Below are 14,154 nucleotides of genomic sequence, written 5' to 3'. Positions count from 1 at the left end.
TTCCAATCTTATTTATACGTATAGATGTGTACGACATGCAAAAGGCTAAAATTGGGGTTTTGGATAACAAAATTTTTGTCTAGACTGTAATAACCAAATGGCTCTATTGAAAATCAGTTTCAGGAGTTTCAGTTTTGGAACCAGTGGAAGTAATAGAAAGTAGTCAACATTTTTACATTAGAAATGTCGTGTCATAAATAATAATCATAATAATATCGTTACCGTCTCGATAACTCGGTCGGTATCCCAGATGGAGTAGTCAGAAATAGAATAGAAATAAAAAGTATTGTCAAGAGATCAGAGGACTAAGATGTCATGCTTATCCTGTAATTTCATTACAAACTGCACTCTACAACCGAAATACAGCTTACAAACCAACACTGATAACGTTTTAAAAAAAAACATCTGCGAAAAACTTCCTTCATGAATTTCTATAAAATATTTTATATATAAATAATTTATTAATTTTATTTTCTAATGGGTATTAGTAGAATAATAGGATTTGTGGTATAAATCTGAAGTTTGGGAGAGTGAACATGTCAGTTTGACCCTCATGTGGACTATTTATTTTATGTCTTACATAGCTATTTAAGGTAATAATATATTTTTAACAATAATATACACTGATAACATTATAACATAGTGGTGGCCCCTATTTTTAACTTACCTGAGTGTACGTCATTCTTGACATTTGTACTGTGATCAAACTGACATGTGTTGACAGTTGTCACTATGTGTTATACTTCATAGTATAATTTGTCAAGTTGTGTTCGAAAAACATTTCACATGTACTTCAACGAAGTTTTTAAAAGAAAATATAATATAATGTTCTAGAAATCTTTAAACAATGGACGCCTATGACATATTTAAAAAACTAACGAAAGGTCTAACCTTCAAACACCGAGTTCTGGGCATTAAAAACAATGTGAGTATACAATTATAACCTCTTAATTTTTGTTATTTATTGTTTATAAGCTGTTTCGCGACATCGTCCGCGTGGAATTTAACTTTATTTTTCTAAAATAAAAGTAGCCTAAAGTACTCCTTATTACATTAGTTACCTGCCAAAAAAAGTCCCGTCAAAATTGGTCCAGCCTTTTCAGAGATTAGTCGGTACAAACAGACAGGTCTATCTGACAGACAAAAATTGTAAAGAATATTATTTTGGTGTATGTACCGTATTTATATTCATATGCATGTAGGAAAAACGCTTATTTCAATATTACAACACTCCAGTTTTATTTATATGTATGTATGGATGATTTTAAAATATTAGTGTCCTGTACTCCATAGCAGGAACCATCAGTAGCTGTTAAAAAAGAAGAATTAAAGATTAAAATTGAAGAACCAGATGAACATGAAATAGAGGATGGTAATGATTCAGATCTATCTGAACCAGAAGCCTCTGACTCAGGGTCAGATAGTGAAAATGCTGACATACAATTGGTAGATGGTGTAATTATTGGAGAGAAGAAAAGAAAAAAGAAGAGAAAAGAACAGTCTGAGGATTTGCAAAAGAAACTTGAGCTTGAAGAGGTGAGTACCATGAGTACTAGACGCATTAATATATTTATAACTAGCAGTTCCCACGCTCCGTCCGTGTGGATTTTAACTTTATTTTCTATATAGTGTGGCACACACTTATGTACATTCTATTTTAACACTATTGTATCCATCTATAGTATTTAATTTTGCCCATGGTCTGTTAGGAAGGTAAGGGAAATTATTAGAAATTCTCAATGGTCTCAGTCCTGTAGCACTTCAGTACTTTGCCAAAATTGCAATGGTCATGGATATGACGATCACTTGAAATAAACATATATATTCATGTGTATAATTTTCTATGTGTATTAGATATGTATTAAAAAACATAATGAAATATTTCTATCAAGTGTACTGTACCAATAGTAGAAAATCTGATTACCTACCTGTAGGAATTATCGTGGGCTATATTATTAAGAAAATGAAATAACCTAAACTAATAAAATTCTAAACAAGACTGATCAAAACAAGTATAAAAATGGTATTGTAATTCTTATACACAATTATAATATATACAATAATAAATTATAATATTTATAATTATAATTTTTATTTTCATTAATTTTCAGCAAAATCGCTTCCGTAATGAGTATGGTATAAAAGTTGTTGGTCGACATGTTCCCGCTGCTCTGAAGCAGTTTTCAGACCTTGTGCCTCAGTACAATGTGTCGCAGGCGCTGGTGAACACGGCAATACAGTGCGGGTACAGTGAACCCACACCTGTACAACGACAGACTCTACCCTGTATGTTGGAGGTATGTTAAATCAAAGCAAACTATTTATTTGATTTGATATATAAACTTCAATTAGAAATTAGGTATAAAAATTTACAATCAGGTACTAAGGGATATACTGGAATTACCCTTAAATAAATTCAAAACATCTGTTAAATAATATTTACTGAGTAAAGCCTATTACTCACTAAAGGATTACTTGAATGACGAGCGTGCATGGCAATAGTTGTTCATGCATGGGATTATCATTTGTTAGTCATAGACATCTATATAAAACATTCTAAAAAAATTGGCTTTTGAAATAAAAAAGTAATTCAATTGAGTTTCTTACCAGTTCTTCGCAATTGGATCTATATACTGAACTGGACAGTAGGGAAAACATTATAATATAAAAAATTTGACGTTCATATGAATTGTTTGTATTACATTCATGATTTTTATTTACAAAATAGGACCGCCAAATACTTGCCTGTGCTCCGACTGGCTCTGGTAAAACAGCAGCGTTTCTTCTCCCTATACTACACACACTAGGAGCACCCCAAGGAGGCCCGAGAGCCTTAATCCTATGTCCGACGAGAGAACTAGCACATCAGATCTACCGGGAGGCACTAAGGTTGAGTGCCTCTACTGAGCTACGATGCAGTGTGGTACGAAACATGAAAGAAAGTAAAGTGAAGGAACGCGAAGCTACAATTAGAAAAAGTGGTAAGTATATACCTAGTTTGACAGCCTCGGTAGTCTAGTAGTGACTTAGCACACTGCTTTACTTCCTATGGTTGATTGCTCGCACGGTGCAAACGGTTATATTCATGAGTATTGTTGTTTGTATTAAAAAAAAGGTAATTGTAAAAAAAACGCAGTATTCATATCCACGAACAGAAATATTTGTATTGTGCGAGAAGTGAGCCCGCGATCTTCATCGAAATTAAGACAATGTGTTTTAGAACTGTACCACTGAGCAGTTGATACTACACAGTTAATAATAATAATAAAAATAATAAGTAACAAGAATTTGGAAATAGGAATAAGTTTTTATAATACCCATAGTCCTCTCATCCACAGCATCATACCTAATCACCTACATCATAGCCTGAAACAATTAAATATATAATAAACACTACATCACCCTTCAAAAGGCTGCCATCTTAAATACCTGTCGTACTGTCCGAAAATTTCTCGAAATAGATGAAAAGGATATAACACCAGTCACACAATAAATACACACACACTCAAACACGCGCGCAAACATGTGCGCACGCACACACGCACGCACACACGTACGCACACACGTACGCACGTACACACGCACGTACGTACACTGCACTTACTTGGTTTCGGCCCGTAAGTGTGGAAAAAACCAGCAAAAACTGAGAAAAAAAAATATATAATAAACTTCTCCAAAAAGCTGTAATTATATAAACCTGTAAAATAGTCTGCAAATTTTTGTCATAATAATAATTTCTATTATAATTGTCATTGTTGGTGATATTCACCCGCAATGACAAGTGTAACACCCCATCAAAGGGAGATATATAATATATTATATATATATATATATATATATATATATAACAACAATAATAATTCTTTGTTGAAACACAAAAATAATATTTTACAAAGTAAAACCACATTAGTAAATAATAATGTGTCGTTGTGTAGTTGATAATCATCACGAAATGAGGAATTCTTTGTGTTCAGTCGTACGGGTAGTTGTTAATGTGTTTGTGATTTGTTTCAGATATTGTCATCAGTACGCCAAATCGCCTATGTTATCTGCTTAATCAAGACAATGTCAGCATCACTTTGGACAAGTAAGTAAAAATAGAGGCTTATAGCGTAGCGGTTATTTATTTAAACTTTATGTTACATAAACTAATACAAATGGCGGTCTTATCGCTAAACAATCTTCCAGATTACCTTTGGGTAGAGAAAGTAACATTAACACATTATGAGCGGGGCAGGTATTTGTACTTGTATTAATAAATATATATATATGTAAATATAGTTTCCCTTGTGTCACTTAAAATTACTTATTTTAAATGGGTAAACTTCCCCATTTATAAGTGACAATCCTCGGAATTATATATATATATATATATATATATATATAATATGACGGATAAGAAAAGGGAATGTAGTGCATGTAATGAACATATATATATACTAACTGACCCACGCAACTTCGTCTGCATGGAATTGATCTTTTTTTTTTCTAAAATAAAAGTAATCTAAGTAACTCTTTATTACATTAGTTACCTGCCAATAGAAGTCAAAATCGGTCCAGTCATTTCAGAGATTAGCCGGAACAGATAGACAGACTGACAAAAATTGTAAAAAATGTTATTTTGGTATATCGTGTTTATATTCATATGCATGTAACATAAAACGGTTATTTCAATATTACAAACAGACACTCCAATTTTATTTATATGTATAGACTATTCTTTATCCAATTTTCACACTGTATATTTCCAGGGTCCGGTGGCTCATCATCGATGAAGCGGACAAGCTGTTCGAGGGTTCTGCAGACCAGGTGTCAGACTTCCGGCAGCAGCTCGACCAGATCATGTCGTGCTGCGGCAGCAAGCAACGCCGGGTGGCGATGTTTAGTGCCACTCACACGCCGCCCGTCGCCAAGTGGACCAGACGGAATCTCAGGGGACTGGTCAACATCACAGTCGGCCAAAGGTAATATAATGATAATAGTAATAATAATCTCAGGACAATTCACACAGCGCCATCTAGTGCCTAGCTAAGCAGAGCTTGAGTTATGAGTACTAGATAACTGATAGAAATGCTTCAATTTATACTAAATAACTCTGGACAATTCACATGGCACTATCTAGGCCCAAGCTAAGCAGAGCTTAAGCTAAAAGCAGAGCTTTTGTTATGGGTATTAGACAACTGATATAAGTAGGGAAGACCGGGGCTACAATTAACAGAGGCAAGTATTAACAAGCTAATTTCTCTAAAACTATACATACTAAACATACAACGCCTGCTTCAAATCGTCGCCTAGATCACGCCACGTGACTCGGGATTGGTCAGTGGTGCATCGCGCGTTATGCGACTGAGCTGTGTATTGGACCACTTTATTACGCAAGTAACGAACATTTTTAACTTTACAATTTTTTTATTTATGCTCACAATATGTGGCATAATATTATGTTTTTTTGTTTTCCTATGAGTATATTTCATACTTAATAATGCCATATAACTCAATTGACAAGATTTTTATAAAATATTTTTATTATGCTATTTAAAACCAAAAATGTACCCTTGGGGCTAAAATTAACAAATCGGCGGGGTAAGTATAAACGTGTTAATATATACCTCAGATATGGTGGCTAGTATTAACAAGGTATCCGACTGTATACCTATGTTTTATGTTCTTTTTTCTTACATTTTATTACATAATGAGAACATACAAACGTAAAACTACTCGAGGAACCAAATCCTTAGAGGTCTACGAGTTGGCTGCGAAAGAAATTATGGAAAAAGTTAGAAATTATACACATGTCTAATATGTAAGTGATTTCACACATGTCTAATGAGCCGGTTGCTGGACCATCAGGAATGCAGAGAGATGTTGGTGACTTCTCGGTTGAAACTGTAAGACCTTTACCAAAACCTCCACCACGAGCTCCACCTACTCGTAAAAGGGCCAAAAAATCTGCCATTCTCTGCGATACGCCCGAAAAAAAGCTCTGGAAGAAGAACACCATATTAAAGAACTGAAAAAGAGGAAAATAGCAGAAAAAAAACAGAACAAAGAGAACAAAAAAGATGAAGGAAAGGGTAAAGGACAGGGTAAAAGCAAGGCAAAGGGAGATAGAAAAATAAATAAAAACAAAGAGAAAATAGAAAAGGCAAAGAGAAAAGTATTAAAAGAAAGTAGTGATTCTGAAGAAGACGAATCTCTTTGTATTGTTTGTGGTATTTCATATAGTGATTTCTCAGGTGGTGATTGGATTCAATGTATCTCTTGTAAAGACTGGGCCCAAACTAAGTGCATTAAAGGTGATATCACATCATTCACTTGCCTGAATTGTATTTCGAACGATGATGAATATGAATAGATAATTTGTATGCTCAATATTCTTAATCGTTAATATTTTTATAAGTATTTGCTGATTTTAATAAAAGTGACCAAATATTGTTGATTATTTATAATACTTTAAAGAATTTATAAGTTTTTGTTCATGTTTAAATATTCTGTAATTTGTAATGTCAATTCATATGAGAAAATGTGCTCTATACACTTCTATATTGATTTCACTTTCATTAATAAAAAATAATGTCATAGATATATTTGTTTTTTTCATATTCGTTAGTATAACATGACGTTAATACTTACCTCAGAGCTGTTAATTCTAGCCCCAAACACGGGGTAAGATTTAACATACGACTTATTTAAGAAAAAATCTATTTAAGGCATCGTTTATTTTATGTTTGATTTAAGTTAAAAATATGATACCTGAATAGTTACAGCACATGTGACCTAAAGATCAGGTCTAAACGTTGGAAAATTTCGGAGATACAATGAAAAATGCAATTTTTGTTAATTGTGGCCCCGGTCTCCCCTACTTAGATATATTTTTTTGCAAATACATGCATAATAATAACCCTGGACAATTCACACAGCGATTATTAGTTGGCTGAATATTGCAATAATTTCAAATTCAAAATATCTTTATTCATGTCAGTCTATTACAGACTTATAATATGTCAAAACTACCGTCAGTTTGGAATGATTTCGAGATGAGAATAACTAACAAGAAACTCAGTTTGTATTTTTTTTTAAATGTACATACATATTTACATTAATATTATATTCATTTAAATTCAAATTTGGGAGATGCAATTGAAAAAAAATAAAAATCTAATCAGTGTTCGCAACCTGAACAGACCAGTCCCCACAAGCAGCACCCGTTCACGATTATGACGGATGAGCCAGTCATCATTGCACTCAACTATATTAGGCACATCGACCCAACCCACCACGCCGCCACAAGTTTGAACTTTATAGCGAGCATGACTGTTTCAAGTTACTCCACTACGTCATTTATATTATTTACAGCATAAACTGTACCAATCAGTTTTCATCCATTACAATATTTAATTTACATTATTTAAATTACAATATGTCATTACGTCATGTCATATGTGAACTGATATAAAATTATCCAAGCATATTCAGCTAACTGTTACTTAACCCCATTGTTTCGTGTCCAGGAACGCAGCCACAAATCTGGTGGACCAGGAGCTGCTGTTCTGCGGCAATGAGAACGGGAAACTGGTGGCGTTCAGACAACTGGTGCAGAAGGGGCTCAAGCCACCAGTTTTGGGTACAGTATGGTTTTTTTCTTACACTTACGAAGAAAAGGTCAAGCTTGCGTCCAAAAAACTCGGTGTGACAACCCTGGTGTTTCAGGCGTCCATAGGCTACGGTAACCATTTACAATCAGATGGGCCGTATGCCTATTTGCCACCATAGTAGTATAAAAAAAAACTTTTCTTAATCAGTCGTAGGCCTTCGCAAAAGAAGAAAAGAGAGAAAGACGTGGCCGGCAGTGAGCGCATTCTTCGTCGCAGTCTGTCTTAGGCCATCGCGCATTAAAGAAGAAAAAAGAGAAAGAGACAGACGCAGTTGGCGGGAGCGTATTCTCAGTCCTTTATTAGGGCGCGCCTTAGCGTCTTTTTAATAATTAACTAGCTCAACGCCAAACGTTGTTTTGCCTTAAAATAAAATAAAAAAATTAGGGGTGGACTACCCCTAACATTTAGGGGGATGAAAAATAGATGTTGGCCGATTCTCAGACCTACACAATACGCTCACAAAATTTCATGAGAATCGGTCAAGCCGGAGGAGTATGGGAACGAAAACTGTGTCACGAGAATTTTATATATAAGATATCATTGCAAAACGGCATCTGACTATGAGCAAAAACATAGACTGTTTATTAATTTATAAATCTTAAACTTTCTATTCTATTTTTTTCTATACTATTACAGTAATCTTACATCTCATTTATTTCGGTAAAAATTAACAAATAATAAATTAAATGAGATGAAACAAAAAGATTTGTGAAAAAATGAGCACTTGATAGGTTTCGCACACAGGCGCTGTATGGGGCCGGCGCGCCCCTGCTCGCCTCTATTAGTACAACGGCCTAGAGAGGCTTGTTGCGGAAAAAAGTCCAACTTACATTTACATAATAAATCCTATTTTAATTTTGCTCATATCTCTTTAATACAGTGTTCGTGCAGAGCAAAGACAGAGCGAAGCAGTTGTTTAAGGAGTTAATATACGACGGGATTAATGTGGACGTCATACACGCAGACAGGACGCAGGCACAGGTATATATAATAGAACTGCAGATAACCCCTGTTAAATATCCTACGATTTATATGTTGATAAAAATAATAATAAGAGTTTATAATACCAATATAGCTGTATAGGATGTTCCTTAGTGTGGATAAATTAATAAAAAAAAGTAAAAAATATTTTGGCGCCAAAATGTAAAAAAACAAAGTTTAAAAAATACATAATTTTATAGAGACCAAAAGGGAAATGTAAAGAAAATATATATATTGTCATATTTATTACTGAAATACATTATAAAAGTTTTTTTAAAGTGATGTAATGGTTGGAAGTACCTACAGTACAAGTATATTTAAAGCTTCAAAATAAAGAAGTATATTGATTACAGATTTTATTGTTATTATAGAAGATTCCCTAATTAAACATCCCCTCTATATAATACGGTGGATTGGACGTTACAGGAAAACGCGTTGTAGGAGCATTCCCGTATAACGTCTTTTTACGACCCCCTATAACACGTTACGTATAAATTATTCGCACTTAATTTTTTCTGTCTAAAGGGGATTTAAATCGAATATTAAGAAAGAAGTATGGACGTCATATTAATATCAAAACTAAATTATAAACATTCTAAATAAAAAACTGATGCATATGAACTAAAAAACTGAACTGTACTGTACAAAACATCAACTTAATTAACATGACCAAATCATTATTACTTACTCTTTTTTTTTTTATTTATAAGTATTACATATATACAATTTGTTTTTACAATTATCGCCAAACTGCTTTGTAGTTTGTTTCCGAATGAGGACACTCATTTTTACTTATACTTAATTCACAATTTAACTATAATATAGAACTTATACTAATGCATTTGCTCGAGTAACCATCTTATCAATTTAAATTTAATTATCTCTTTACTTGAACAATCGTTTACGTTATAAATTTTATTGAATATTCGTGGCGTCGTGTACCTTCATGTTCTCTCACCATAATAGTTGCATACCACCGGTTCAATATATGTACTTATTTATAGTTGTTTGTCTCATGCTATACTCAGTTGTTTTTTTAACCTTATACTTATTGCATTGATATTGCAACTTAGAACTTATTACTACTTAGAAGGAAACTAGTACTTGCTGTCCACTACTGTTTGCTGCTGCGCAACCAAATAGATAATCCCGCAGTTGTAGAACGGATAGGATTCAATATCCCTCCGAATTACGTGAGAAGTGTCACTCGTCGTCGTGTCCGACTGTTTGCAACCGCGTCGGTGCACAAGCCACGCTAGCAATTCTCCCACTATGAGAGCATTGCATTTTTTAAATTTATTTTTAGGTAAGGTCCAAGATGCTGACGTTTATACAGAAGCCTTGCCTTCCATAATTACTAAAATAAGTATATATTTATCATCGTATAATTTTAAGTAGTATAAATAGTTTTAAAATATAAACGTGTTGGCAATTAGCTGTAAGTTTATATTGTGTTAATTAAATAAATAAATAAAATAAATAAAAAATTATAAATTTCAATATAGAAGGAAATCACGCTTTATATGAAGCCCAAGTTATACAGGGGGATTGAAATGCGTTATAAGAGTACCGTGTTATAAAGGTAACCCCCTTTATAACACGGTACTCTTATAACGCATTTCAATCCCCCTGTATTTCATTCACTCTAAGTAAATCAAACAGCAAAAGCAGTGAAACTAGATCAGTCTAGATTAGACAAACTCAGAGCGAGACAGAGGACTGGGACGGTCAGCACAACAAGTAGGATATGCTACACATATATAAATTATAAAAAAATTCAAAGACATTGGAACCATGTGGCTGCGGTTGTCTAGCGGTTTAGTACACCGTCCCATTTCTGATGGCCGCGGGTTCGATTCCTCGCACGGTGCAAATATTTATGAGTATGATTGTTTGTATCGGTCTAAGTGTTCTATGTATAATATATTATATTATACACACCACATGCCACATGGTTCCAATGTCTTTGATTTTTTTAAATTTATAAATTAATTAAAGTAATATTTAATGTTTTATAACTTAGAAATTAAAAGATTTTATTTCCAATGACAAAAGTAAATTTAAAACAGCTCTCGCTAATACGACATAGCGCTTTCTGTTTATACCCTAAGGTTAGCTGAGAGAGAATACCATACGGCAATAACCTCACCTGTTGTACAAAATTTTTTGTTTAATAAAGTATAAATAAATAAATTTCGAGGGATAATATATGGTGTATAAAATGCGCAAATGAAAATGGAAAGTGGAAGTGGACTGTATATTTGATTTTTAGGATGAAAGGAGGCAAGGTACCTGGATTACTCGATGTCTTCCCGGAGGCCGGCCGTCCTCTCGTTCTTGTACTATGCTGCACCAGCACACTATGACACTTCACAACACACAAATATTGTCTATATGCAAAAATATACTAAATCAGTTTATATATTGTCCAAAAATACTAATTTTAATGCGGATGAAAAACTATGATCCGTTCAACGATCTCCGAATGACTACGTGCGCGACAGCCCGAGTCTCGCCGATCGGGCTCGAGCGAAACATCTCTGTCCTTTTCAGATTCCTTGCCAAGGAAAGAGATAGATGTGGAGAGGACGTAAGGAAAGGAAAATAGGTATACAGGCGCAAACAATATAAAAGTTAATAATTATAGAAAATTAAATTTTAATAAAATTATAGCGTGACAACGTGGTGCGTAGTTTCCGCGTGGGCCGCATATGGGTGCTGATATGTACGGAGCTGATGGGGCGCGGGATCGACTTCCGCGGAGTGAACCTCGTCATCAACTATGACTTCCCGCCCTCCGCCATCGCATATATACACAGGTCGGTGTTTTACCCTCATATCGTTTTAGCTTCAATTAGAATACTCATTTTTTTTAATGAATGATAATGGAATTGTGCACCTCCCTGCGCTAACATGAATTTTTTAAGAAAAACTAAAAGAATTTTGATAAAATTAAGGTAACCTAAGTTACTCCTTATTACATCAGCTACCTGCCAAAAAATGTCCTGTCAAAATCGGTCAAGCAATTTCATAGATTAGCCGGAACAAACAGACAGACATACAAAAATTGTAAAACGTGTTATTTTGGTGTATGTATTTATATTCATATGCATGTAGTAAAAAACGGTTATTTCAATATTACAAACAGACACCTCGAATTTTATTTATATGTATAGATTTGGCATTATATACGTTTGCAGAATCGGCCGCGCGGGCCGCGCTGGTCAAAGAGGACGCGCCATCACGTTCTTCACACAAGATGACGTTGTGAACCTCAGGAGGTATGTCCAAGAGTCCAAAGTACAGGCCTCGGTGGTTTGCCGGTTTAGCACAGCGCTTTCTGATAGTCGTGGGTTCGATTCCTCGCACGGTACAAGCTTTTGTGTTAATGACTGATTGGCCTACCTTTTTAACACACTGTTTTACTTACGACGGTCGCGGGTTCGATATCGCACAATACAAACATTTGTATTAATGACTGATTGGCCTAGCTGTTTAGCACACCGCTTTAATTCCGATAGTCGCGGGTTCAATACCTCGCACGGTACAAACTTTTGTATTAATGACTGATTGGCCTAGTTTACAAGACCGCTTTAATTCCGATAGTCGCGGGTTCGATATCGCACTATACAAACATTTTTATTGATTGTATGTATCGGTCTATGTGTTTTCGGGTGTTTTCGGTGGTCCCGAGTTCGATTAGATGGCGCTGCTTGTGGGTATTACAAAACAGATATAAATACATAAATAGTTTTTTTATTAATAACATATATAATATGTATAGAAAAACCCAGACCAATACAAATAATCATACACATGAATACAAATATTTTAATCGTGCGCGAATCAAACCCGTGATCCGTCGGTAGTAAAGCGATGTGCTAAACGGCTAGACCATCGAGGCCATCAATCCTATATGAAGAAATGACTATATATATGACACATTACTAGACTATCTCTAGACACCAACACAAGGAAATTCAACCTTAAGTGTCTATTTATTAAACCCATTTCAGCATTGCATCTGTAATGAAACAATCCGGCTGCGATGTACCAGAGTACATGCTGAAACTCAAACAGGACCCGAACCGCAGGAAGAAACTTATGAAGAAGGCACCGCACCGCGACAAAATATCCACTGCACTCGAGAAACCCAGCAAGTGAGTGCTTGTACTGTTTTGTAATACTCTCTCGGGCACTACAAATGAAAGGTTTCTTAAGGGTCTTATGGATGATAATGGAATGGTGCACCCGCCTGCGCTGTTTACGCTGGCAGGGCACCAGTGGAGGATGATAAGATGAGCATAAGGTCAGGTCAGTTAGCTCATGGTGGTAAATTCACCATGAATTTATCGCGATGGTTTCCACCACATGAAGGTCAACCTGACATGGTACATTGCTAACAATGGGGTTATTAGTCCACATTACTAACAATCCTCTTGCCCCCTTTTCTTAAGGGTCTAAGAGGTCCACATAGCATCCTTGGTGTTTCAGGCATCCATAGGTTACGTAGACTACCGTTTACCACCACATGTAGAACTAATTAACATAAATTACTATTACTCTACTTAATTCACAGGAGGAAATTGGAAGGTGACAAACATACAGACAAAGCTGAAACAAAAGACACGAACATAGTCAAAAGCGGAAAGAATAATAAACTTAGGAAAATAAATGCAGTTGAAGGAAACAAAAATAATAGAAATAGTAAAATATCTGGTGAAGCAAACAAAAATAATGGCAATAGGAATAAAAAGAAATCTAATCTCAAGAGAAGAAAGAAGAAAGTGCTCGCGAATAAAGTGAAGAAAACTAGTAAATGATGTTATTTTAAATATATGTAATGTTTATGAAATTACCTCTTTTATTATGTATGTACAACCGTACCACTGCCGTCGTCGTCCCTCTTCCCAATTGTTACATAAATCTTTGTAGCTGCTAATGCATGTGTTCCTAGTACAGATAGGATATTGTACATCTAGATAGATAGATAGGTGCTGCTAATGCATGTGTTCCTAGTACAGATAGGATATTGTACATCTAGATAGATAGATAGGTGCTGCTAATGCATGTGTTCCTAGTACAGATAGGATATTGTACATCTAGATAGATAGATAGGTGCTGCTAATGCATGTGTTCCTATAGGATATTGTACATCTAGATAGATAGATAGGTAGATATATCGTTTATTTGTTTGTTACTAATCACACACAACATGTTCATAAGAATAGACAATACATAATACGACATAAGATTTATAAAATTGTGTTATTATGTGTGATCTGTAGCAATACAAAAATGTCGAAGCTCAGAGTGGAACATTGTTCAGGGGAATAAAACACTGATTTTCAGCTTTAACCCATTTGAAACGTGAAAATAATTATTAAAATAAATATATAAAAAAAGAGCAATATTATTGGTGATTGTCTGTGCGGTGTGTGTGTATAATAAAAATAATGTAAATAGTTCAGAGGATAATTGGTATAATTTTAACTGACTGGTAAGGATTAAACGAAAA

General features: G+C 34.6%; 1 protein-coding gene across 1 annotated transcript; it reads left to right on the top strand.

Moving 5' to 3' along the window:
* Window positions 1-759: 759 nt before the first annotated feature.
* LOC131848569 (DEAD box protein 52 homolog) lies at window positions 760-13,462 on the top strand. Its single transcript, XM_059198484.1, has 12 exons — window positions 760-925; window positions 1,294-1,536; window positions 2,112-2,297; window positions 2,729-2,981; window positions 4,015-4,087; window positions 4,752-4,964; window positions 7,512-7,624; window positions 8,536-8,636; window positions 11,310-11,455; window positions 11,837-11,917; window positions 12,653-12,796; window positions 13,216-13,462. The coding sequence occupies exons 1-12, from the start codon at window positions 848-850 to the stop codon at window positions 13,457-13,459; spliced, it is 1,875 nt and encodes a 624-aa protein (XP_059054467.1). The 5' UTR covers window positions 760-847; the 3' UTR covers window positions 13,460-13,462.
* The last annotated feature ends 692 nt before the right edge of the window (window positions 13,463-14,154 follow it).

This window comes from Achroia grisella, unplaced genomic scaffold, assembly GCF_030625045.1.
Source record: "Achroia grisella isolate CSIRO2021 unplaced genomic scaffold, CSIRO_AGI_Agris_v1 utg5611, whole genome shotgun sequence".
In the NCBI taxonomy this organism is placed as follows: Eukaryota; Metazoa; Arthropoda; class Insecta; order Lepidoptera; family Pyralidae; genus Achroia; species Achroia grisella.
The sequence above is the reverse complement of the archived record's forward strand: the minus strand, read 5'-3'. Positions and strand labels throughout refer to the sequence as shown.